Source organism: Oncorhynchus masou, chromosome 10, assembly GCF_036934945.1.
Source record: "Oncorhynchus masou masou isolate Uvic2021 chromosome 10, UVic_Omas_1.1, whole genome shotgun sequence".
Classification (NCBI taxonomy): Eukaryota; Metazoa; Chordata; class Actinopteri; order Salmoniformes; family Salmonidae; genus Oncorhynchus; species Oncorhynchus masou.
In genome coordinates, this window is record NC_088221.1 from 27,724,382 (window position 1) to 27,751,024 (window position 26,643).

At 42.6% G+C, this 26,643-nt stretch overlaps 1 protein-coding gene across 1 annotated transcript in view; it reads left to right on the top strand.

The window, feature by feature from the left end:
• Positions 1-18,037, top strand: part of LOC135547453 (adrenodoxin-like) — a 32,015-nt gene extending 13,978 nt beyond the window's left edge. The window contains exons 2-4 of the mRNA XM_064976480.1: positions 10,577-10,701; positions 15,569-15,698; positions 16,717-18,037. Of these exons, the coding sequence (XP_064832552.1) occupies positions 10,577-10,701; positions 15,569-15,698; positions 16,717-16,831 (370 nt within the window). The 3' untranslated portion in view covers positions 16,832-18,037. The remainder of the gene's footprint in view (positions 1-10,576; positions 10,702-15,568; positions 15,699-16,716) is intronic.
• The last annotated feature ends 8,606 nt before the right edge of the window (positions 18,038-26,643 follow it).

Below are 26,643 nucleotides of genomic sequence, written 5' to 3' on the forward strand. Positions count from 1 at the left end.
CTAGCATTAAACTTATCTTATAAAAAACAATCAATCATAATCACTAGTTAACTACACATGGTTGATGATATTACTAGTTTACTAGCGTGTCCTGCGTTGCATATAATCGATGCAGTGCGCATTAGTGAAAAAGGACTGTCGTTGCTCCAACGTGTACCTAACCATAAACATCAATGCCTTTCTTAAAATAAATACACAAGTATATATTTTTGAACCTGCATATTTAGTTAATATTGCCTGCTAACATGAATTTATTTTAACTAGGGAAATTGTGTCACTTCTCTTACAACAGAGTCAGAGTATATGCAGCAGTTTGGGCCGCCTGGCTCGTTGCAAACTGTGTGAAGACTATTTCTTCCTAACAAACACAGCCAACTTTGCCAAACGGGGGATGATTTAACAAAAGCGCATTTGCAAGAAAAAGCACAATCGTTGCACGACTACCTAACCTTAAACCTCAATGCCTTTCTTAAAATCAATACACAGAAGTAGATATTTTTAAACCTGCATATTTAGCGAAAAGAAATCCAGGTTAGCAGGCAATATTTACTTCTCTTGCGTTCATTGCACGCAGAGTCAGGGTATATGCAACAGTTTGGGCCGCCTGGCTCATTGCGAACTAATTTGCCAGAATTTTACGTAATTATGACATGACATTGAAGGTTGTGCAATGTGTCGTGTCTTTACTATCATTAACTGAAGACTTTTAGTCGTTATCAAAGATTCTCTGTAATTAGTTATAACGCGATTCGACTGATTAATCATGTAACCGTAATTACTAGGAAGTCGGGGCACCAAGGAAAAATATTCAGATTACAAAGTTATAATTTCCTAAAATAACTTTTCAGATACTTTATCTGATCAATTAGTCTTCAAATTAATTAATTATTTACTCTACCTCACATTAGTCTCATTCCAAACGCCATAAATTGTTGGTTATCTGCACAAACCCAGTCTTCACTATGAGTCATCCATACATCAATTGTCTTAAATCATTTATTTATTACTAAGTAATTCACAGAAATGCATAAACAAACAAACAAACAAGGTAAATGTGGTTACATGAAATGATAGGAGAATGTGCCCTAGTGGGCTAAACCGGCAGGGCGGCTTGTTAGACAAAAGGGGAAGTGGGGGTCAACTAAGAAGTCACTACAAAGTGATAATTATGACAATTGAAATGCTAATCCTTTGCACATGAACACTCACTCATTCGGGTTGTTCCCAAATGCTCAGTGTGTCGTCTTGATCGCTGGTGAAAAGTTTGTTTCTTTTGTAGAATTGTCCCGTCTCTCTCTCTCTCTCTGTCGTGGTTATAGTGGATAGTTCAGTGTGACATTAATTTGTTTCGTTATAGAATGGATGTTTCGGCGGTTGTCGTTCTTCGCATTCAATGATACCGAATTCCTAGCTGCAGACTAGTAATTAATATCAGACTTGTTCTTATTCTGTCGGGTATCGATAGTCTACGAGTTTAACCACGTGGTATGGTTAAAAGATTCAGCAATGGTCTACAACCTTTGTCCTCCTAATGGAGAAAAACATGGTCTGCAACCTTTAGCCATCTCGTAATTGAGGTAAGCTCGGTCTGCTGATCGAAAACCCGAGTGGGGTTTTTATTCGGAAGTGCCGAAAAGGGCTGTCCCAGGAGGCCTGACCCTAACTGGGCTCAGGGGCGGTCTTCTGATTTAGTTCAAATCAAAAGGGAATTGTAATTTTCTTCATTAAACAGTCCAAAATCATATTACACAATTATACCAACAGTATCATACTCACCCATTCACCTTATACAACAATTAGATGTAAACCTCATATCTTAGGCTATTATATAAACAACGTTATGGTAATGTGGCCGCACCGTCTCCCATGAGCTTCCCCAAGTTGTGACAGACAGACCAGTTCGTAGCTGGATTCTTTACCGATCTTTTATACTTTCTCCGGAACATGCAATTTGTTCGTACCTCAAGTTCTGTGAGGTGGAAGGATTTCCTTTGTCCTCTATGAGAAAGTGCTCTCTTTATACTGTGTGTCCATGAGGAGATCCTCAGGAATTTACGACGTCTCTCTGACCACAGCAACCTAGTTGAAGGAGGAAAGGGGGAGGCAGGGAGAGGGGGATGGGGCTTGCTATACCCAAAGAGGCCAACGTCATGACAAATGTAACAGGAATATTTAGACTTACGGATGCTATCCGTTAGATAAAATACGGAACAGTTCCGTATTTCACTGAAAGAATAAACGTTTTGTTTTCGAGATGATAGTTTCCAGATTCGACCATATTAATGACCTATTAATGACCTATTAATATTATAATTAAGTCTATGATTTGAAAGAGCAGTGTGACTTAGCTATGGTAGGCACCAGCAGGCTTGTAAGCATTCATTCAAACAGCACTTTCCTGCGTTTGCCAGCAGCTCTTCGCAATGCTTCAAGCATTGCGCTGTTTATGACTTCAAGCCTATCAACTCCCGAGATTAGGCTGGTGTAACCGATGTCAAATGGCTAGCTAGTTAGTGGGGTGCGTGCTAATAGTTTTTCAAACGTCACTCACTCTGAGACTTGGAGTGGTTGTCCCCCTTGCTCTGCATGGGTAATGCTGCTTTGAGGTTGGCTGTTGTCAATGTGTTCCTGGTTCGAGCCCAGGTTGGAACAAGGAGAGGGACGGAAGCTATACTGTTATACTGGCAATACAAACTGCCTATAAGAACATCCAATAGTCAAATGTATATCAAATACAAATCGTATAGAGAGAAATAGTCCAATAATTCCTATAATAACTACAACCTAAAACTTCTTACCTGGGAATATTGAAGATTCATGTTAAAAGGAACCACCAGCTTTCATATGCTCTCATGTTCTGAGCAAGGAACTGAAACGTTAGCTTTCTTACATGGCACATATTGCACTTTTACTTTCTTCTCCAACACTTCGTTTTTGCATTATTTAAACCAACTTGAACATGTTTCATTTTTTATTTGAGGCTAAATTGATTTTATTGATGTATTAAATTAAAATAAGTGTTCATTCAGAATAGTTGTAATTGTCATTATTACAAATAAAATGTTAAAAATCTGCCGTTTTAAAAAAAAATTTTTTTATCCTCCAATAATCGGTATCGGCGTTGAAAAATCATAATCAGTTGACCTCTAGTATGTTTGACAGCATGAGTGAAGGTGGCTTTGTTGAGGAATAGGAAGCCGATTCTAGATTTAATTTTGGATTGGAGATGCTTAATGTGAGTCTGGAAGGAGAGTTTACAGTCTAACCAGACACCAAAGTATTTGTAGTTGTCCCCATATTCTAAGTCACAACTGTCCAGAGTAGTGATGCTAGTCGGGTGTGCGGTGCGGGCAGCGATCGGTTGAAGAGCATGCATTTAGTTTTACTAGCATTTAAAAGCAGTTGGAGGCCACGGAAGGAGTGTTGTATGGCATTGAAGCTCGTTTGGAGGTTTGTTAAGTGTCCAAACATGGGCCAGATGTATACAGAATGGTGTCGTCTGCATGGAGGTGGATCAGAGAATCACCAGCAGCAAGAGCGACAACATTGATATATACAGAGAAAAGAGTCGGCCCGAGAATTGAACCCTGTGGCACCCCCATAGACTGCCAGAGGTCCGGAAAACAGGCCCTCCGATTTGACACACTGAACTCTATCAGAGAAGTAGTTGGTGAACCAGGCGAGGCAGTCATTTGAGAAACCAAGGCTATTGAGTCTGCCGATAAGAATGCAGTGATTGACAGAGTCAAAAGCCTTGCACAGTACTGTCTTTTATCGATGGCAGTTATGATGTCGTTTAGGACCTTGAGAGTGGATGAGGTGAGGATCTTTAGGGATCTCAGATGATACGAAAGAGGTTAAATAGGCTAGTAATAGGGGTTGCAACAATTTCGGCGGATGATTTTAGAAAGAGAAGGTCCAGATTGTCTAGCCCAGGTGATTTGTAGGGATCCAGATTTTGCAGCTCTTTCAGAACATCAGCTGTCTGGATTTGGTTGAAGGAGAATTGCTGGTGGGGCTTGGGCATGTTGCTGCAAGGAGTGCTGAGATTTTGTTAGGGGTAGCCAAGTGGAAAGCATGGCCAGCCATAGAAAAATGCTTATTGAAATGATCGATTATCGTAGATTTATTGGTGGTGAGTGTTTCCTGTCCTCAGTGCAGTGGGCAGCTGGGAGGAGGTGTCTTATTCTCCATGGACTTTACAGTTTCCCAAAACTTTATGGATTTAGTGCTACAGGATGCAAATTTCTGACTGACTGAGTATATTGGTTCCTGACTTCCATGAAAAGTTGCATATCGCGGGGGCTATTCGATGTTAATGCTGAACGCCACAGGATGTTTTTGTGCTGATCAAGGGCAGTCAAGCCTGGGGTGAACCAAGGCTATATCTGCTCTTAGCTCCACATGTTTTGAATGGGGCATGCTTATTGAAGATGGTGAGGAAAGCACTTTTAAAGTGCAACCAGGCATCCTCTACTGACGGGATGAGGTCAATATCCTTCCAGGATACCCAGGCCAGGTCGATTTAGAAAGGCCTGCTCGCTGAAGTGTTTTAGGGAGCTTTTGACAGTGATGAGGGGTGGTCGTTTGACCGCGGACCCATGCAATGAGGTAGTGATCGCTGAGATCCTGGTTGAAGACAGAGGCGTATTTAGTGGGTAAGTTGGTCAGGATGAATATCTAAGGCCGGGGTAGGGGTAGCCAGGTGGAAAGCAAGGCCAGCTGTAGAAAAATGGTTACGCCCATGGTTACGGATTTAGGGTTGTACCTGGGAGGTTCCTTGATAATTTGTGTGAGATTGAGGGCATCTAGTGTAGATTGTAGGACGGCCGGGGTGTTAAACATTTCCCAGTTTAGGTCACCTAACAGTACGAACTCTGAAGATGGATGGGGGGGAAATCAATTCACATATGGTGTCCAGGGCACAGCTGGGGTCTATAACAAGCGACAATGGTGAGAGACTTGTTTCTGGAAAGGTGGATTTTTAAAAGTAGAAGCTCGAATTATTTGGGCACAGACCTGGATAGTAAGACACAACTTTGCAGGCTATCTCTGCAGTAGATTGCAACTCCGCCCCCTTTGGCAGTTATATCTTGTTGGAAAATGTGGGGATGGAAATTTCAGGATTTTTGGTGGCCTTCCTAAGCCAGGATTCAGACACGGCCAGGACATCCGCGTTGGCGGAGTGTGCTAAAGCAGTGAATAAATCAAACTTAGAGAGGAGGCTTCTAATGTTTACATGCATGAAACCAAGGCTTTTATGGTTACTGATGTCAACAAATGAGAGCGCCTGGGGAATGGGATTGGTGCTGGGGGCTGCAGGGCCTCTACATCACCAGAGGAACAGAGGAGGAGTAGGATAAGTAGGATAAGGGTACGGCTAAAGGCTATAAGAATTTGTCGACTCGGGCATTCTGAACAGAGAGTAAAGGAGCAGATTTCTGGGCGTGGAGAATAAATTCAAGGCATAATGTGCAGACAAGGGTATGTTAGGATGTGAGTACAGTGGAGGTAAACCTAGGCATTGCGTGACGATGAGAGCGGTTTTGTCTCGAGGCACCAGTTAAGCCAGGTGAGGTCACCGCATGTGTGGGGGGTGGAACAAAGGGGCTAACTCGGGCATATTGGGCAGGGCTGGGGGCTCTACAGTGAAATAAGACAATCACTAACCAAAACAGCCATAGACAAGGCATATTGACATTAGGGAGAAGCATGTGTAGCCGGGTGATCATAGAGTCCAAAGAGTAGCAATAGATTATTCTGGGAAACGATTTCAGTAGTTTCTACTATGCTAGGCGAGCTAGCCCATCTAGCAGATGGGCTAGCAGATGGGCCTCTGGTGACGTCGCAACGGAAGAGACTGATTGAAACCCTCTCGGAAGATTACGTCAGCAGACCAGTCATGATGAATCGGCAAGGCTCCGCGTCGGCAGTAAGTAGGCCAGGCCAATTGTCAGAAGAGGTATTGTAGCCCAAGAATTGGCTGGTGGACCTCTTCGGCTAGCCGGGAGATGGACCTAGCTCAAGGCTAACTGGTGCTTGCTTCGGGACAGTGATGTTAGCCAGGAGTATCCACGCGGATTGCATCTAGCTAGCTTCGATGAGCCGGTGTAAAAGTTCAGAGCTTGCAGTAGGAATCCGGAGATGTGGTAGAGAAAAAGCAGTCCGATATGCTCTGGGTTGATATCGCTCTGTGCAGACTGGCAGGTATTGACCGAGCTGAGGCTTGCTGTTGCCCGAGTTAACGGTGAAGACCGCTAGCAGTGGCTAACTGACTAGTAGCTAGTTAGCTGGCTAGCTTCTGATGGGGGTTTCGATTCTAAAGTATTAAAATAGCAGATCCTTACCACATTGGGTGAGGCTGGTTGCAGGAGAGTATATTTACTACGTAGATGGAAAGTAGATTTAAATATATACGAAAAAACTATATTTACATGAGACAAGACAACACACACTTCTGACTGCTACGCCATCTTGGATTAATAATGTGCGCCGCGCCCCATGGGTCTCTTGGTCGCAGCCGGCTGTGACAGAACCTGGATTCGAACCCAGAATCTCTAGTGGCACAGCTAGTGCTGTGATGCAGTGCCTTTTTTAGACCACTGTGCCACTCGGGAGGCCCTACTGATGTTTAAAGGGATATCGGTGAACAAATGCCTTGATCAAGGCTATGATGGCGCCCGTGCAGTGAGTGGAGTTTACTCAGGTGTTCAAAAGCCCATATCAGACCGATACCCTAATGCTTCTTAGGTAGGTCTTTATGAGTTCAAGGTTTTAGTTTAGAAAACGATCTCTCTGCAGAAGTGACAGTTACAGGAATGGTAAAAACAGCTTGTTGTAGCAACATCAGGGAAACCTGGCAGAAGGGTGCTTCAAATACAAATTCCGCAACGTCTTTAATTGAGCCTCTCATTCTCCTTAATGGCCGGCCTCAACACGTTACGAAAAGAGGTGAACTGTATAGGAAGCTCTGGGGACAGGTAGTCTGGATACTGGACAGCCAATAAATTGGCAGATTCAAACAGATGATCATCTTTAGCGGATAACAGTTATTGAAAAAAGGGATTTCATTCATACTGGTGAACCGGCGTTTGAGTTCTGTGGTTGCAATATCAACAGTCCCTTATCTCTGGTATACACTATGTGTACAAAATATTATGAACACCTGCTCTTTCCATTACAGACTGACCAGGTGAAAACTATGATCCCTTATTGATGTCACTTGTTAAATCCACTTCAATCATTTTTGGTGAAGGGGAGGAGTCCGGTTTAAAAAAAAAAAGATTTTTAAGCCTTGAGACTATTGAGACATGGATTGTGTATTTGTACCATTCAGAGGGTGAATGGGCAAGACAAAATATTTAAGTACCTTTTGAACGGGGTATGGAGTAGGTGCCAGGTGCACCTGTTTGTGTCAAAAACACTGCAGGGTTTTTCATCCTGATTAGTTTTCTGTGTGTATCAAGAATGGTCCACCACCCAAAGGACATCCAGCCAACTTGACACAACTGTCAGAAGCATTGGGGTTAACATGGGCCAGCATCTCTGTGGAATGCTTTTGACACCTTGTAGAGTCCATACGCTGACGAATTGAGGCTGTTCTGAGGGCAAAAGGGTGGATGCAACTCAATATTAGGAATGTGTTCTTAATGTTTGTACACTCAGTGTATATTGGCATGCATCAAATTGTATTTGTCACATGTGTTGAATACAACAGGTGTAGACTTTACAGTCATATGCTTACATTACAAGCCATTAACCAACTATGTAGATTAAGAAAAATAAGAGTTAAGAATGTATTTACTAAAATAAACTGATGTAAAAAATAAATAAAATATATATATATATTTTTATATATAATTAAAGAGCAACAATAAATTAACTAACGAGGCTATATACAGGGGGTACCAGTTCAGAGTCAATTTGCAGGGGCACAAGGTAATTGTGCCTCTGCAAATTAGTCAAGGTAATTGAGGTAATATATAGAGGTAAGGTGATAATAAACAGAGTAGCAGCAGCATAAAAATGGTGGGGGGGGGAGTCAATGCAAATAGTCTATGTAGCCATTTGATTAGCTGTTCAGGAGTCTTATGGCTTGGGGGTAGAAGCTGTTGAGAAGCCTTTTGGACCTAGACTGCGCTCCAGTATCGCTTGCCGTGTGGTAGCAGAGTAAACAGTATATGACTGGGGTGGCTGGAAGGCTTTTTAGGGCCTTCCTCTGACACCGTCTGGTACTGTAGAGAGGTCCAGGATGGCAGGAAGCTTGGCCCCAGTGATGTACTGTGGCGTACACACTAACCTCTGTAGTGCCTTGTGGTTGGAGGCCAAGCAGTTGTGATGGTGCAGCTGTAGAACTTTTTGAGGACCCATGCCACATCTTTTCAATCTCCCGAGGGGGAATAGGCGTTGACGTGCCCTCTTCACGACGGTCTTAGTGTGTTTGGATCATGATAGTTCGTTGGTGACGTGGACAAGTTCTCAACCTGCTCCACTACAGCCCCATCGATGAGAATGGGGGCGTGCTTGGATCTACTTTTCCTGTAGTCCACGATCATCTCCTTTTGTTTTGATCATGTTGAGGGAGAGGTTGTTTTCCTGGAACCACACTGTCAGGTCTCTGACCTCCCTATATGCTGTCTCATCATTGTCTGTGATCAGGTCTACCACTGTTGTCGTCTGCAAACTTAATGATGGTGTTGGAGTCGTGCTTGGCCATGCAGTCATAGGTGAACAGGGAGTACAGAAGGGGACTGCGCACTCACCCCTGTGTTGAGGATCAGCATGGCAGATGGGTTGTTACCTGTTTAGTCCCATGGTCCTTAGCTTAGTGATGAGCTTTGAGGGCACTATCGTGTAGAAGGCTGAGCTGTAGTCAATGAATAGCATTTTCACGTAGGTGTTCCTTTTGTCCAGGTGGGAAAGGCAGTGTGGAGTGCAATCGAGATTGCGTCATCTGTGGATCTGTTGGGGTGGTATGCAAATTGGAGTGGGTCTAGGGTTTATGGGATAATGGTGTTGTGAGCCATGACCAGCCTTTCAAAGCACTTCATGGCTACAGACTTGAGTGCTATGGGTCGGTAGTCATTTTGGCAGGTTACCTTTGTGTTCTTGGGCACAGGGACTATGGTGGTCTGCTTGAAACATGTTGATATTACAGACTCCGTAAGAGACGGGTTGAAAATGTCAGTGAAGGCACTTGCCAGTTGGTCAGCGCATGCTCGTAGTACACGCCCTGGTAATCTGTCTGCGGCCTTGTGAATGTTGACCTGTTTAAAGCTCTTCCTCACATCGGCTATGGAGTGCGTGCATGCATCATTCAAGACTAAGTTTTTAAATTGTGTGCAGTTTATTAGGTACACCCATCTAGTACTGCGTCCGACCCCCCCCCCCCCTCCCCTCGTTTTACCCATCCTAATGTTCAATTGAACAGTAACTGGATGCCTGTTTGCCTGCTTTATATAGCAAGCCATGGCCATGTGACTGTCTGTAGGAGTGAACCATTTCTGTGAGCCTAATGCCCAATAAACAGGCCACTGAGTGTAATACACAATGTCACTGGAAAGACTGTCTGGGTTGGCAATACTCGGTATAGAAAACAGTCGGTCCAGCAACCTGGACATTCAGGCCATGTTGAAAACATTTACACACAAAAAATGAGGACTTCAGGAGACCAGGGGAGTCTCTCAAATTAGATTTAATTAAATTAAATTTACCTTAAATATTGCAGGCCATTTGTGTAGGCTGTAGGTTCAACAATAAATAGTGGCTGAATTTATCCTCAAGCCGACTACTCTTTTGCTCATTGTTAGGCTATCTGATGTGTAATTTTTATAAAAAGTTTGTAAATAGCAGCTAAATATGGTAAAAGTGTTTTGAGGGTGGAATGACTGTATTATTTGCCATTAATAGACTGGTTTTACGCACAACAACTTTCTATCCAAACTGGGAGAGAGTGAGAGGACGGCTCATGTCATGCAGGTGCAGGTAGCCTATAAAGGACAGTTGTATATTCAAAAAAATCTATTGGTAACTGATTAGTATGCTGTTGCATCGAACATGTATTTTTACAATCTGAAATGTTTGAATTTCCAACTTGATTTACTGAAAAAGTAATTACATTATTGCCGCCAGCCAACAGTCTAAAAATGGCAGCATTGCGACACAGTGTATAGCTTTGTGATCTGTTAGGCTTAACATGAGGAAATGACGAACAAATAGGCCTACCAATAAACATTTATCCATTGCCCAGGCACCTTAGAAAGCCTATCATAGGCATGCAGCCGCATAAATGTCAACATTTCAGCATCTTTGACAGCGATTGGTAGTCTATACTTTGAGTGACTGTCGGGGTCCAGTGCATTACCTGTATACTTTGTTACCTTTTGAGACTTCAAAGGTAATGAAATATCCTGGCAACGCTAACATACGTCATGCTAACTAATTTTTAGTTGGGTTCAAGGGCAAGCCAAAATGTTTTTTTTTTTGTATTATGTTATTCGTGGCTCACCTGAAAAGAACCCTGGTTCTCTCTCTCTCTCTCATTCTGTCTCCATTCACTTTCTCTATCCTACTCTAGGTCAGAGGAGAAGGTGACTGTCTATTTCATCAACCGCGATGGGCGGAAGATCACCACTTCGAGTGCCAAGGGCGACAGTCTTCTAGACCTGGTGGTCGAACAAAACCTAGATATTGAAGGTTTTGGTAAGTGTGGTGTACCTAGGGCTGTGATGGTCATGGAATCTTGGATGACATATTTGGCCTGCCAAATGACTGCGGTCAGTGTAAAAACATTTTTACACACATTATGCTGTCATAGAATGAAGAGAACTGGCGTCCCAATTCAAGTCAATGATAGCATAATAATGGGTGGACTGGCGGCCATTGCGAGGAGCAAAGTAGGAAGTGTACCCTTTATGTGCTGTGATTCATTGATTCTGACATTACTAAATATTCCATTGCATGAGCCAAATCTGCATAATTTTAATGAACATTCTACACTGAACAAAAATATGAATGCAACATGTAAGGTTTTGGTCCCATGTTTCATGAGCTGACATAAAAGATCCCCGGAATGTTCCATACGCACAAAATGCTTATTTCTCTCAAATTTTGTGCACAAATTTGTTTATCCCTATTAGTATTTCTCTTTTGCCAAGATAATCCATCCACCTGACAGGTGTGGCATATCAAAAAGCTGATTAAACAGAATTATCATTACACAGGTGCACCTTGTGCTGGGGACAATAAAAGTCCACAGTTTTGTCACACAGCACAATGACACAGATGTCTTACATTTTGAGGGAGTGTGCTATTGGCATGCTTACTGCAGAAATGTCCACCTGAGCTGTTGCCAGAGAATTAATGTTCATTTCTCTACCATAAGCCGCCTCCAACGTTGTTTTAGAGAATTTGGCAGTACGTCCAACCGGCCTCTCAACCGCAAACCACGTGTATGGCATCATGTGAGTGAGTGGTTTGCTGATGTCAATGTTGTGAACAGAGTGCCTCATGATGGCGGTGGAGATATGGTATCGGCAGGCATAAGATACGGAGAACAAATACAATTGCATTTTATCGATTGCAGTTTGAATGCACAGAGATACCGTGACGAGATCCTGTCTTGCCATTCATCACCTCATGTTTCAGCATGATAATGCATGGCCCCATGTTGCAAGGATCTGTACATATTTCCTGGAAGCTGAAAATGTCCCAGTTCTTCCATGGCCAGCATACTCAGACATTTCACCCATTGAGCATGTTGTGATGCTCTGGATCGACGTGTAAGACGGCGTGTTCCAGTTCCCGCCAATATCCGGCAACTTCAGACAGCCATTGAAGAGGAGTGGGACAACATTCCACAGGCCACAATCAACAGCCTGATCAACTCTATGCAAAGGAGATGTCGCATTGCATGAGGCAAAACGCCCACCTTTTTTTTTAAAGGTATCTGTGACCAACATATGCATATCTAAAATCCCAGTCATGTGAAATCCATAGATGAGGGCCTATTGAATTTAATTAAATTGACTGATTTTCTTATATAAACTCTAACTCAGTAAAATCTTTGAAATTGTTACATGTTGCGTTTCAGTACACATTACCATGGAAATTATTGCATCACAATACCAGACAGCCATTGCGAGTGCACCCATATGAGTTTACCAGTCAAATTGCCAGGGTTAGCGGTTCCAAGCCTGTTCTATTCAGTCTATTTCGATGTGTGCTGCTGCAGGGAGGGGGCTGTTGCATAGGCAACTGAAGACTTGTTTGCTACAACACCTTCCTTGTTTCAGCAAGGAGCAACAAAGTATCATCACGTTGTTAAGAGTCCATGTTACCACCGAAACGGACTCAACCACACAAATGCCCAGCCATCCCATCTTCAGTCAGTTTGTTGAACAAAAAATAAACGGTTATGACGGTCTTCATCCACAACCGTCAGTTACACTGTCATACGGTAATTGTGCCAGTCCTAGGTGTGCCATGGTGAAGTAGACTGCAGGCTTATGGATACTGCTCGCATCCTGACAATTGCCAATGTGGGTCCATATTTCTGATGCTGTGTTCATTTGATAAGATCCAATATACATTTCCTACAAGAAGCTGATGAAGAAGCCAGAGGATGACATGGCATTATTTCCATATTAGGGCATGTAGTTAGACTGTCACTCTCTCACCAAGAGTGGCACTTTAACATGCTGCCCAGTTACCTCTGGCACTTCTACTAAATGTTTCCATGGCTTTATATGGATGAGCCCCAGCATCAAGCATTCTATCCAGACAGAGTGAGAGAACCGAGGGAGGGAGGGAAAGAGGCGGTGAGCACAATATGCGTCAGCAACATCACCTTTGATGTTTGCAAGGCTTTCTATCTTTCCCTCTGTCTCTCTGTCCAGCTCATTTCTCCTGCGCATCTGTCCTATTTAGGCATTGACATGATACAATCTGGATCCCTGAAAGAGCGCCATGGTAGAAAGAGGGGGAAAACCTGTCTCGGGTTCTGTCCTCCCCTGCAGATGTCAGGACTTCTCATTCTCCTGTCTAGAGAGAGGGGGAGAGAGCAGTAAACGAAGGCCACTGGAGGTCTATTTCTAGTCTCTAGTCTTGGGTGGTATACCCGGGGTATTGGGGGGGAAAGTCATGGGATGGTTTTTCAATACCGCCAAAACTATTTATTTGAATTTTTTTGAGTAATGTTCAGATTTGTAGCTACATTTTAAGTAAATACCAGCAGTCAACTTGTGTAATATGTTAGGAGATGAAGCAGATTGCGTTCTTCATTTTACCTTACCGTAGTTCCCAGTTGAGCCAGTCACGTATCCGCACCCCCCTATCCACATCGATGGGACAGTAGTGGAGAGGGTATTTTAAGTTCCTCGGCGTACACATCACAGACAAACTGAATTGGTCCAACCACACAGACCGTGTCGTGAAGAAGGCGCAGCAGCGCCTCTTCAACCTCAGGAGGCTGAAGAAATTCGGCTTGTCACCAAAAGCACTCACAGACATCTACAGATGCACAATCGAGAGCATCCTGTCGGGCTGTATCACCACCTGGTACGGCAACTGCTCCACCCACAACCGTAAGGCTCTCCAGAAGGTAGTGAGGTCTGCACAACGCATCACCGGGGGCAAACTACCTGCCCTCCAGGACACCTACACCACCCGATGTCATAGGAAGGCCATAAAGATCATCCAGGACAACAACCACCCAAGCCACTGCCTGTTCACCCCGCTATCATCCAGAAGGCGAGGTCAGTACAGGTGCATCAAAGCAGGGACCGAGAGACTGAAAAACAGTTTCTATCTCAAAGCCATCAGACTGTTAAACAGCCACCACTAACATTGAGTGGCTGCTGCCAACACACTGACTCAACTCCAGCCACTTTAATAATGGGAATTGATGGAAATTGATGTAAAATATATCACTAGCCACTTTATACAACTACTTAATATAATGTTTACATACCCTACATTACTCATCTTATATGTATATACTGTACTCTGTCATCTACTGCATCTTTATGTAATACATGTGTCACTAGCCACTTTAAACTATGCCACTTTGTTTACATACTCATCTCATATGTATATACTGTACTCGATACCATCTACTGCATCTTGCCTATGCCGTTCTGTACCATCACTCATTCATATATCGTTATGTACATATTCTTTATCCCTTTACACTTGTGTGTATAAGGTAGTAGTTTTGGAATTGTTAGGTTAGATTACTCGTTGGTTGTTACTGCATTGTCGGAACTAGAAGCACAAGCATTTCGCTACGCTCGCATTAACATCTGCTAACCATGTGTATGTGACAAATAAATTTGATTTGACGTGTTTGTTTGTAAATAGCAAAATGGGAGAAAGCAGGAGCTGGTGAGTCCATAGCGTTCTATATCTATCTATTGGTGAGTCTTTATTGTGCAACGCACGAGGTGATGAAGTTACTGAGCGGCGCAGTGGTCTAAGGTGTCACTACAGCCCCTGATTTGATCTGTATCACAACCGGCCGTGATCGGGAGTCCCAAAGGGCGGCACACAATTGGCCCAACGTCGTCCGTGTTAGGGCAGGGTTTGGCCGTGGTAGGCCGTCATTGTAAATAAGAATGTGTTATTAACTGACTTGCCTAGTTAAATAAATATATATATTTTTCTGCCAGAAGTCAGAGTTCTGGATGAGTTCTGTATAGCTGACATTTTTTCCCCTGTGCTTTCTACTACTGTTTTCCCCTCTCCGTTCTTCTCCCATCTGCTTTCTGTACACATGCTGCTCTTCCTTCAGAAAACCATGAATCACAACTTTGTTCATTTGCACAATTTGTCTCTTTCGCTTGTAAGTATCCACACTCATGGAAAATTACATTGGGTAGCTACTAGCTATGCTTGTATAACTTGGATTTGCCTGTCTTTGCAATTAGTTGGTTAGTTTTAGCTCGTTAGCATTTAGCTAATGGCATCTATGTGATTTGGCTATTACCTGTGCAAATTTTGTTTTGCGTTGTTTGCGCCCTCTCATTTTATGTATGGGTTGCCCCAGGACTCGAACCCACTACCCTCGCGTTACAAGTGACATGCTCTACCAACTGAGCTACCAACACGTGAACCCGCCTCTTGCAGAAGGAAGTCAGTCCCCTGAATGGAATGTGCTTTTGATAGGCTGAACTGATTTTTGTAGTGTTTCTTGGCAGGTCTGTGGGTTGGGCTAATGTAAAGCTTTCTCACAACCTTTCACCTCTTCCTCTATCCTCACAGTATAAACTGTTCCATGCATTAGAGTAGACATTAATCCAGTGCCTTCAGAACTTAATCCTTACATATCCCATTTCTTTTTAAATCTCCAACCACACCCCCTGACATCCTCAGCTGGAATGATACCCCTTTATGTGCTAGGCCTTACATATCTCTCTCTCTGTGCAGGTTAAAGGTAATACGATGTGTACATCCTGTGGTTTCAACCATATGAACGGAAAGTCATTCCCCTCTAGGACTGGGCTGTTTTCTACTGATAGATCCTGATATACATCATCACTTAACAGTTTGATTTTAAATGTGTGTTCCCCAGGTGCATGTGAGGGGACCCTGGCCTGTTCCACCTGTCATGTGATCCTGGATCAGAAGGTGTACAACCAGCTGGGGCCCATCACTGATGAGGAGAATGACATGCTGGACCTGGCCTTTGGCCTTACTGATACGTGAGTCACACACATACACACGCACATTCCAAAACACACATTGGCGGGAAGATGATTCTGGCCTATTAAAGGCCTCACAGAGGAATGAGTGACATGCTTGCTGATGCATACACATCACATAGTATGTACTCTCTCCCACACATAGACCACACATGAACATGTTGAGCCTGGCCCACAGCTTGCTGATAAATCACATTATTTCAGGCAGGCTTCCAGCCAATAGAGATCAAGAGGTTCAGTTGCCGGGTGAGATGAGCAGATTAAAGATAACCACAGTTTGATTAATTTAAGATAATTGTTTCTTTCCAATTCACTTCACATTAGAATATAATTAGTTTGGTATGAAAAGGGTACTAATTCCCCTCAGGCGACAAATCAAATTAGTATGATTATAATGCATATCAAATGTGTGTTTTCTCCCTCACATGCGCTCTGTCTCAGCAACGTGATGCTCTCAGCCACCTTGTATCTGAGACTCTTGTTTGTCTATAACATTTAACCTGGTCAAGACCAGAGTTTTCCCCTGGCTGACCTTTCACATATCTAACATGATTCTCTGGAACACATCAATACCAGATACTGACTGTGGGTTTCTCTACTAATGAGGATGTGCTTCTCCCACATGGCTCCCATCCCAGTTTAAGACAAACAGTTTACACAGTAACTCACACATTTGGAATGATAACATAACATGTTACGTAAGGTCTATTCACATGTGAATGTGAACATAGTGTATGTGCGCTTATTATGCTAGTGTGATATTTTTTTATTAACCCCTCCACCACAGACTTTTAAGACTTGGTGTTTGCTTTAACTGTCTGCAGCATCAAATTAGATTTTTGTAGATTTTTATTTTATAAATGATTTTGACACAGTGCATGAGACCAGCCTGGGCCTTAACCACAAAAGAGCCAAACCAGGTGCGAGTGGGAAGGGAATAGATTTGACAACATGGTTCCCTGTTAATAAAGTGTGTCTAATAACCTTGTCCCTGTACCTGCTGTCTGCGGTCCTGCAGGTCTCGTCTGGGTTGTCAGGTCTGCCTATCCAGAGATTTGGAGGGCATAACGGTCCGTGTGCCAGACCGGGTGAACGACATGCGGCGGTCTGATGATGCTGGACCTACACTGTAAAGCATCTTGTTGTTTTTACAGTATTATACAAAACTAACAGTAAAGTACTATATTAATGATTAATTGCCCTAAATCGAAATGCAATCTGGGTGGTTTTAGGTGTAACTGATTAATTGATACGATACAATTCCTAAGAAACTTGTTTTAACAGTACATTCCTGTTAAAAAGTGCTATATTTCCAATGGTTCTGTAATTCCACCACACAGAATACTGTACCCTTCCCTGTAGTGGGTTCACGGTATTGTTGTTTTCATTAACATATTATGAGGTGTGCCTTGTAAGAGGCTGCATTTGTTCCACCGGTTAGTGAGAGTGAGGTACCAATTTAACTGATACAGTGGTAGCAGTGCCTCAACAATTGAATGTGCATACAGTAGGGGACAGATTGGAGTGGCAGCAAGTCTTAAACCTTTAATGGTTTAGTATTTGCCATGTTCTTTGGTCTGTCTTGCCCTGCATTCACTGCCAGTTTAGAAGGCTTTTTTAAGGCCTCTAGAAGTGCAAGTGATATACAGTACCAGTCAAAAGTTTGGACACACCTACTCATTCAAGGGTGTTTCTTTATTTTTACTATTTTCTACATTGTAGAATAATAATGAATACATAAAAACTATGAAATAACACATATGGAATCATGTAGTAACCAAAAACGTGTTAAATATATCAAAATATATTTTATATTTGACATTCTTCAAAGTAGCCACCCATTTCCTTGATGACAGCTTTGCACACTCCTGGCACTTTCAACCAGCTTCATGAGGTAGTCACTTGGAATGCATTTCAATTAACAGGTGTGCCTTGTTAAAAGTTAATTTCTTTCCTTCTTAGCATTTGATCCAATCAGTTGTGTTGTGGCAAGTTAAGGGTGGGTATACAGAATATTTGGTTAAAAAAAAATATATATATATATATTTTTAAATGTATCCATTAAAATAACATCAAATTGATCAGAAATACAGTGTAGACATTGTTAATTTTGTAAATGACTATTGTAGCTGGAAATGGCTGATTTTCTTTTTAAATGGAATATCTTTATAGGCGTACAGAGGTCCATTATCAGCAAACATCACTCCTGTGTTCCGCTAGTAACCTACAGAAAATAGCTAGTAACCTACAGTAAATAGCTAGTAAGCGAATGTCAAGTTTTGTTTATAGATCAAATATTTTGTATTGTTGAAATGCTGAAATAAAATAGTTTTCCTAATTATTAAGATCAATGCATCCACTCTGTATATTATTTCTTACCGTCATTTTACCTTGTCATTCCACCTTGTCACCCACGTTCAGGTAGGCCTAAGCTATAATACTAACTTTACAAAACATTTCACATTTATAATCTCTAACATTCTGAGTGTTCTTCCTCTGTGTTCAGCATCTCTACACTGTTGCACTCTTTTCATTTTGTCAGACTCCTCCTTTCCCCCCTAAGAAATGTGTGTTTATGTTGCCTCCGCTTTCCCATAGTTCTAATTGAGACATAACTCAAAGATGGATCGTGTGGAATGTGTTGTCAGACTCAGAGGGGTTATTAGTGGGAGCAGTGGAAAAGAAGTGGCTTCGACACAGTCACTCATCTGAGGTGTCTCTCAGTGATGACGTCATCTTTGTTCTGAGAGAGAGCTGCTGACAAACACATCAATCAACCGCCACTGAGAGAGGGAGGGAGGGGAGAGACCGGAGTAAAGGGGTGAGAAAGGGGAACACTGCAAAGGTATGGACAAAGGGGTTAGGTGACTAGGGTAGAAGGAGATGTGTGAGGACGGGGTTGACAAATGGAAACGTGGAGAGAGGCTAATAAAGAGGGAGGGAGTAACGTCAGGGGAGGGGTGAGATGAGGGTTCATGGGTAGGTACAAGTGGAAGGAAATATAGGTTAAACATATTCATACCTGAGTCAGAATGGAATAGGGAAGATTGATTTACGGTTGAAGTAGGAAGTTTAGATACACCTTAGCCAAATGCATTTCAACTCAGTTTTCACAATTCGTGACATTTAATCCTAGTAAAAATTCCCTGTCCAAGGTCAGTTAGGATCACCACTTTATTTTAAGAATGTGAAATGTCAATAGGAGAGAGTGATTTATTTCAGCTTTTATTTCTTTCATCACAGTGGGTCAGACGTTTACATACAAATCAAATCAAAGTTTGTCATGTGCGCCGAATACAACATGTATTAATATTAAGGTATTGCCTTACAGTGAAATGCTTACTAACTAAAAAGGTATTAGGTGAACAATGGGTAAGTAAAGAAATAAAAAGACAGGCTATATACAGTAGCGAGGTTACATAAAGACACCGGTTAGTCAGGCTGATTGAGGTAGTATGTACATGTAGATATGGTTAAAGTGACTGCATATATGATGAACAGAGAGTAGCAGTTGTGTAAAGAGGGGTTGGCGGGTGGTGGGACACAATGCAGATAGCTCGGTTAGCCAATGTGCTTGAGCACTGGTTAGTAATTTGGTAACATTGCCTATAATTTGTTTAACGTGGGTCAAATATTTCAGGTAGCCTTCCACAAGCTTCCCACAATAAGTTGGGTGAATTTTGGCCTATTCCTCCTGACAGTAATTGAGTCAGGTTTGTAGGCCTCCTTGATCACACGCTTTTTCAGTTCTGCCCACAAATATTCTATAGGATTGAGGTCAGGGATTTGTGATGGCCACTCCAATACCTTGACTTTGTTGTCCTTAAGCAATTTTGCCACAATTTTGGAAGTATGCTTGGTGTCATTGTCCATTTGGAAGACCCATTTGCGACCAAGCTACAACTTCCTGACTGATGTCTTGAGATGTTGCTTCAATATATCCACGTAATTTTCCTCTCTCATGATGCCATATATTTTGTGAAGTGCACCAGTCCCTCCTGCAGCAAAGCACCCCCACAACATGATGTAGCCACCCCCGTGCTTCACGGTTGGGATGGTGTTCTTCGGCTTGCAAGTATCCCCCTTTTTCCTCCAAACAGAACAATGGTCATTATGGCCAAAGAGTTCTATTTTTGTTTCATCAGACAAGAGGACATTTCTCCAAAATGTACAATCTTTGTCCCCATGTGTAGTTGCAAACCGTAGTCTGGCCTTTTTATGGCAGTTTGGAGCATTGGCTTCTTCCTTGCTGAGCGGCCTTTCAGGTTATGTCGATATAGGACTCGTTTTACTGTGGATATAGATACTTTTGTACCCGTTTCCTCCAGCATCTTCACGAGGTCCTTTTGCCGTTGTTCTGGGATTGATTTGCACTTTTCGCACCAATGTATGTTCAACTCTAGGAGACCGAACGTGTCTCCTTCCTGAGTGGTATGACGGCTGCGTGGTCCCATGGTGTTTATTCTTGTGTAGTATTGTTTGTACAGATGGATGTGGTACCTTCAGGCATTTGGAAATTGCTCCCAAGGATGAACCAGACTTGTGGAGGTCTACAATATTTTTTGAGGTCTTGGCTGATTTCTTTTGATTTTCCCATGATGCCAAGCGGAGAGGCACTGAGTTTGAAGGAAGGCCTTGAAATACATCCACAGGTACACCTCCAATTGACTCAAATTATGTCAATTAGCCTATCAGAAGCTTCTAAAGCTGTGACATAATTTTCTGGAATTTTCCAAGCTTTAAAGGCACAGTCAACTTGTATGTAAACTTCTGACCCACTGGAATTGTGATACAGTGAAATAGTCTGTCTGTAAACAATTAATTGTGTCATGCACAAAGTAGATGTCCTAACTGACTTGCCAAAACTATAGTTTTTTTTAACAAGAAATTTGTGGAGTGGTTGAAAAACTGGTTTTAATGACTCCAACCTAAGTGTATGTAAACTTCAGACTTCAAGTAAGTGTGTGTGTGTGTGTGTGTGTGTGTGTGTGTGTGTGTGTGTGTGTGTGTGTGTGTGTGTGTGTGTGTGTGTGTGTGTGTGTGTGTGTGTGTGTGTGTATATTGAAAATTGATTAGGTACTGTCACTTATGCTCCCTCTCCGGCCTCTAGGTCACCAGGCTGCTCCTTATGGCGCACACCTGTCACCATCGTTACGCGTACCTGCGAGTCGTCAGACTCACCTGGACTCCATCACTTCCTTGATTACCTGCCCTATATATGTCACTCCCTTTGGTTCTCCCCCAGGCGTCATTGTTTCTGTTTCATGTCTGTGTGTTGTTCGTGGTTCTTGGTTTGTATTATGTTCTGTTTATTTTATTACAAAACTCACTCCCTGAACTTGCTTCTCGACTCTCAGCGCACATCGTTACAGGTGCTAAGGAGGACATGAGTCATAGTCTTTGAGGTACTTTAATAAAGACATCTCTTTGCCATTCCTAGAACAGAATAATCCTTTACAATGTGGACTGGTCTGTACATAGTCATTTGTTACAATGTTTGGTCACAACAACACTGTTATTCAGTAGATCCCTTTCCATCCTGAACTGTACCAAAGGTTGGAGTGCAGATTCCTCTCTGTCAGAAGTAAAGGATTATTGGAGGCTGTGCAGCACTGTTATCATTATATTGTACTGTAGCTACAGATTTAGGATCTTAATTTGACCAGTTTCTCCCTGCAGGAAAATAATCCTGCAGCAACAGGAAATGTTAATTAATTTACATTTTTGTAGAGTTTGATACATTTTTTGTTAGGGCAGATCAAGTCTAAAAATGGAAATTACAAAATTTAGAAGCTTTTTAAACCTTGAATACACTAAAAGTGATCAAATGAAGATCCTACACCTGTAAGTGGATGCCTTGACACAAATGTACAGTAAACACAGAACCTTGTGTAACTGAAGAGTTCCCCCTGAGTTAGGGTTCAAATGTCAGCATAATAATAGCCACCAACTCCTGTGGAGTCTGGACACACTCACCTCCATCACATATCTGACACACACACACCCCTCTGTTCCATCTCTCCCTCGCAAGACCCATTGTCTGCATCTAGTGGTCACAGGGTTCCCTGGAACCTGGTTAGGTCTTTGTTATGGTCTTGAAGTTACATAAGTGTGTGCATACGTGCATGCGTGAAAGTGCAGGTCATAAAAGGTTTAGTAGGTAATTGGAAGAACCGTCCATTCTGAGTTGTAAATCACACACAGGTAAACACAGGAAGAGGGAGGAGACTGTGTCAAAAGTTAGGGTTGTCTTGTGCTCTTGGAACGGCTAACCATGAATGCGGTGTTATAAAGGTGGGTGTGTGCGCACAGACGGACAGGGTCCAGGGGTATGTGAGCACACAAGTCTTTGAAGTTTCCAGGACCTGTTCAGAACACAGCAAGATCAGATAGGTTTCCGGGGACCTGTTCAGAACACAGCAAGATCAGACAGGGTTTCCGGGGACATGATCAGAACACAGCAAGATCAGACAGGGTTTCCGGGGACATGATCAGAACACAGCAAGATCAGACAGGGTTTCCGGGGACATGATCAGAACACAGCAAGATCAGACAGGGTTTCCGGGGACCTGTTCAGAACACAGCAGAGGCTAGGTGCCAAGAATGTACCCCACTGAGTACAGAGACATCCGTGTCACTGAGCGTTGCAAAAACGTTGGATCAACCCAGATTTCAATCACTGCTTGGCTGCTCTTCTGAGACTATGTGGCTAGTCATGTCTTCCCTCCCTCTCTTCTTCTCTCTTTCTGACAGGTGTCTTCCGCTCTCATCTGCCCATAACCATCTCTGACTCGCAACGTCTTGTGTCCACCTCAGGTTCAACTCCTGGGGATTTGGTGTCCCGATACATTTTTCCAAGGCCTGTAATTTTGCAGTATTTGGACACAAAGAACTCAGAACCCCTTCAGAAAATGACAAGTTTATCTCTTAATAATATGGTATTGCCTTACATTTTTGTTTTAAGACCTAAAGTGACCAGCCTGTAAGAATCGCCTCTATGGCATTTAACTTGGTCCGAAAACTACGAGAAATATTAGTTCTATCCCCTTTTTTATGATTGTAAAAGTGATAACTAGTCCAGTTTATACTCAATGACTGCAATAATAAATATAATTAGTCTTAACATATTTAGAATGATATAATATGACACATATTGTCATATTATCTCTTCCCTAAATCAACATCACATGCTGGGTCCCACAGCATATTAAGAAGTGGGTGACTCATGCCTGCTTCTCATTGTAACAGTGTAACAACACCAGTATGTGTGTCAGACAAACAACAGCTGGGAGATTTATCCGGATTTCTGTGCAGGGAGGTAACATGTTATTCTGCGTGGGTCAAGAGTGCAAAATGAGGGAAAATACTGTTAATGGCTGTTTTGACTGGGATTTGTAAGAGAGCCAGATAGTATCAACTGTGACTTCATCAGAGAGGGCCGTGAGCCAGCCAAGACACCTCACTGAGCAGCTCCAAACCCCCACCACCATCCTCTTAACTGGACCCAATCAAAACAAAAAGCAAATTCACTGTCTCCAAGGAAAACAGAGAGGAACCGGGCGTGTTGGCTGCACCTGTGCTACGAGCAACATCCCCCATAAGAATCCACAAACCCAGAGTGGAAAGAGTGTAGATAGGCGAGAGTTGCTGTCAAAATACAACCGCACAGATGCTCAGTGCCTCAGTGTATCGTTACAGGGTGGAGAGTTCAACGGCTCATTATATTACCTTGGAATTCAACAATGGTGCCAATCAGAGGATATTGTTAATAAGTGTGTCTGTATGGATGGGGTAGCCACTCTTGCGTGATGAGAAACATTGCCAGAGACCTGACAACTTTTGTTAGCTCTCCAGTCCCCAAGCTAATGTAGGCTTTAGCCCAGCTGGCCAACACAGTCTTATGACGTACAAGAGGCCAGGGTTTAGGCCCAGGTGGTAACATAAAGCTGCACAGGGACCTTGTCAGAAGCCCTGTCATGACTCGGGCACATTCTGTCCTCTCCAAGGGCTCACAGTGTCAGGGACAGTAGATCACTCACGTTTATTGCAGATTGTTAGAGCCTCCCCTCTCCAAAATGTGACTTCTGAGGCCGGTTTAACTTAACAGACTCCCAACGCATCAACAACATAGCTTCAAGGGTCAAACTTTAGAGTTTGCGTTTCTAAAGAAAATGCTCTTGTACTAGCAGTGAATTCTAATGCGGTATGTTCTAGATAACGAGGGCCATGAGTTTTTCTTAACCCCCCTAGTTATAACTACTAATAACTCCATCAAGCTCCCTCACAAATTAAACCTGATTACTAAACCAACCATTCCTGCTTGTACTACTTCCCCACCTAGTTTAGCACCTCTGCAGAGGTACTAGAAGCAGGCAGAATCAGTTGACTTCAAAATCCATCTAGTAGGCTTTACCTGACTCCTGACCTGAGAAATACACAGAGCTTGTGTCAAAGATGATCTATTATATTGACAAGATGGTCCCGCGATCAGGTGGGAGCATTCTAGCCAATGAGTGGGCAGATACGCATGTGAATAACAGGCACAACTCCGATATGAAGTCGTTTTTTTTCAAAGTTGCCAAAATGCCACGTGCATCCACTTTTACATTAGTCCATTCTTAACAACCTAAACATTATTAAACCTATTCGATCAAATAAGCATCAAATTATCAATTACATTTTTTGCTGACCAAATTGGACGATTTCACTGACCTCCATACAAATATTCCTCACTTTATGGTCTTATTTTCGTGGACCCCTCTCGCTTCGCCTCTTTCTCTCTGGTGTTAACTTGGGTCAACCTGTGTCAACCTTGGTCATGTAGGCCAGCATATAGTACCTTTTTAGATTAGACTTAACACTTAATACTGGTGGAGTCATGCTAAAGTAGGGTCATCGAAGAGGGGACACCACTGGTGACAAAGTGTGTGTGTGAGACAGCAGGACCTGCAAACACAGAAATTGGTATAATTCTGAGTCAAAGTAGCTGTTAGATTTGACATATTTCCTATTCACAGCAACTGCTGATCATGTTACAAAAGCCTTTTTATTTTGTCCTTCTATAATTGGGGAGAAATACTTTATCAAAATTCTACCACAGACTAGTGAAGATTGGCGGCACGTTTTATGATATCACAGCTTGTAGTGTTTATAAGTCTCTCAATCACCATAACAATAATATAAAAAAAATCGGAATATTTATGTTAATAATCAGCATTCAGCCCTACACAACACGTGCACATGTGCAGTCTCTCTCACACACCCCCTTTGAGACGGGTCCAGGAAGGTGGGCCAAACCCGTGGGGTTCATGGCTCTGCTGCCATTACATAATTAGCTGTGTTTGGACTCTGTCTCCCTGTCTGGCTGACTAACTCTAACAGACCTGTCTGTCCTCTGAGAAGCAGCACCTCAGTGTGAGTGTGTGCATGTGTGTGTTGACTCTGTCTCTACCAGACCTGTCGGTCTATCCTCTTAGACCCAGACCTACATCACTCTGACACCAGAGACCATTACAGATGAGTTATTCATGGGAAATGTGATGTTTACATCGCACTGTGATTTTGATGATTAATGCTAAACAGGTGTAAAAAGTTTACATTTGAACACTAATACAGTACTGTGCTTTTAGTATGATACAGTGTTCTACTTTATCAGTTCTGCAGGGTCGTCTTCCAGAACGTCACCAAAGAAGGCACAAAATAATAGAGAACCAGAAATTCCGAATGGTTTGTCTTTTTTTTTAATTTACAAAAACTCCAGCCACCCAAGTCAGACGGTTCTTTGTGCTACCGCACAGCATGCGATTCTGATGCACCAAGTCTGGAACCAACAGAACCTTGAACAGCTTCTACCCCCAAGCCATAAGACTGCTAAATAGTTAGTTATATAGTTAAAGCTGCAATACGTAACTTGTCAAGAACTGCAATGCTGCTGGGTTTTCCACACTCAACAGTTTCCCATGTGTATCAAGAATGGTCCACCACCCAAAAGACATCCAGCCAACTTGACACAGCTATGGGAAGCGTTGGAGTCAACATGGGCCAGCATCCATGTGGAATGCGTTCAGTAGCCTGTAGAGTCCGTCCCCTGACAAATTGAGGCTGTTCTGAGGGAGACTGGGGTGCAGCTCAATATTAGGAAGGTGTTCCTAATGTTTGGTATACTCAGTGTATGTGAGTAGTGAGACAGACACAATGTGTTATGAACAGAATGCAACCTTTAAAGCTGCAATCTGTCACTTTTTGGGTGACATGACCAAATGATCATAGAAATGTGTGTTATAGATCTAAGAAGCTGTAGATCTGTTCTATGTGCGCTATTTCTATGCTTCCCGTTCTTAAGTTTTGTTTTTGCATCTTTCGGTTTTGTACACCAGCTTCAAACAGCTGAAAATACAATATTTTTGGCCAAGGAAAATATATTTCACAGTGGTGGTAGATTGATTCTCTACGAAATACTTGCTTGTTTTGTCACAAATCTTGATCATTCATTTTCATAAGCAATAGACATCAGATATACAGGTAACTGCCAAAATACCAACATAAAGTGTCTTAATTAGGGCGTTGGGGCACCACAAGCTGCCAGAACAGTTTCATTGCACCTTGGCATAGATTCTACAAGTGTCTGGAACTATATTAGAGGGATGTGACACCATTTTTCCATGAGATATTCCATCATTTGGTGTTTTGTTAATGACCACCGCTCAAGAATCTCCCATAAGTGTTCAACTGGGTTGAGATCTGGTGACTGAGACACACACTAAGCTCATTTGAGACCCCTCTTTCAAAGTCACTGAGATCTCTTCTTCTAGCCATGGTAGCCAAAATAATGGGCAACTGGGCATTTTTATACATCACCATAAGCATTATGGGATGTTAATTGCTTAATTAACCCAGGAACCACACCTGTGTGAAAGCACCTGCTTTCAATATACTTTGCATCTCT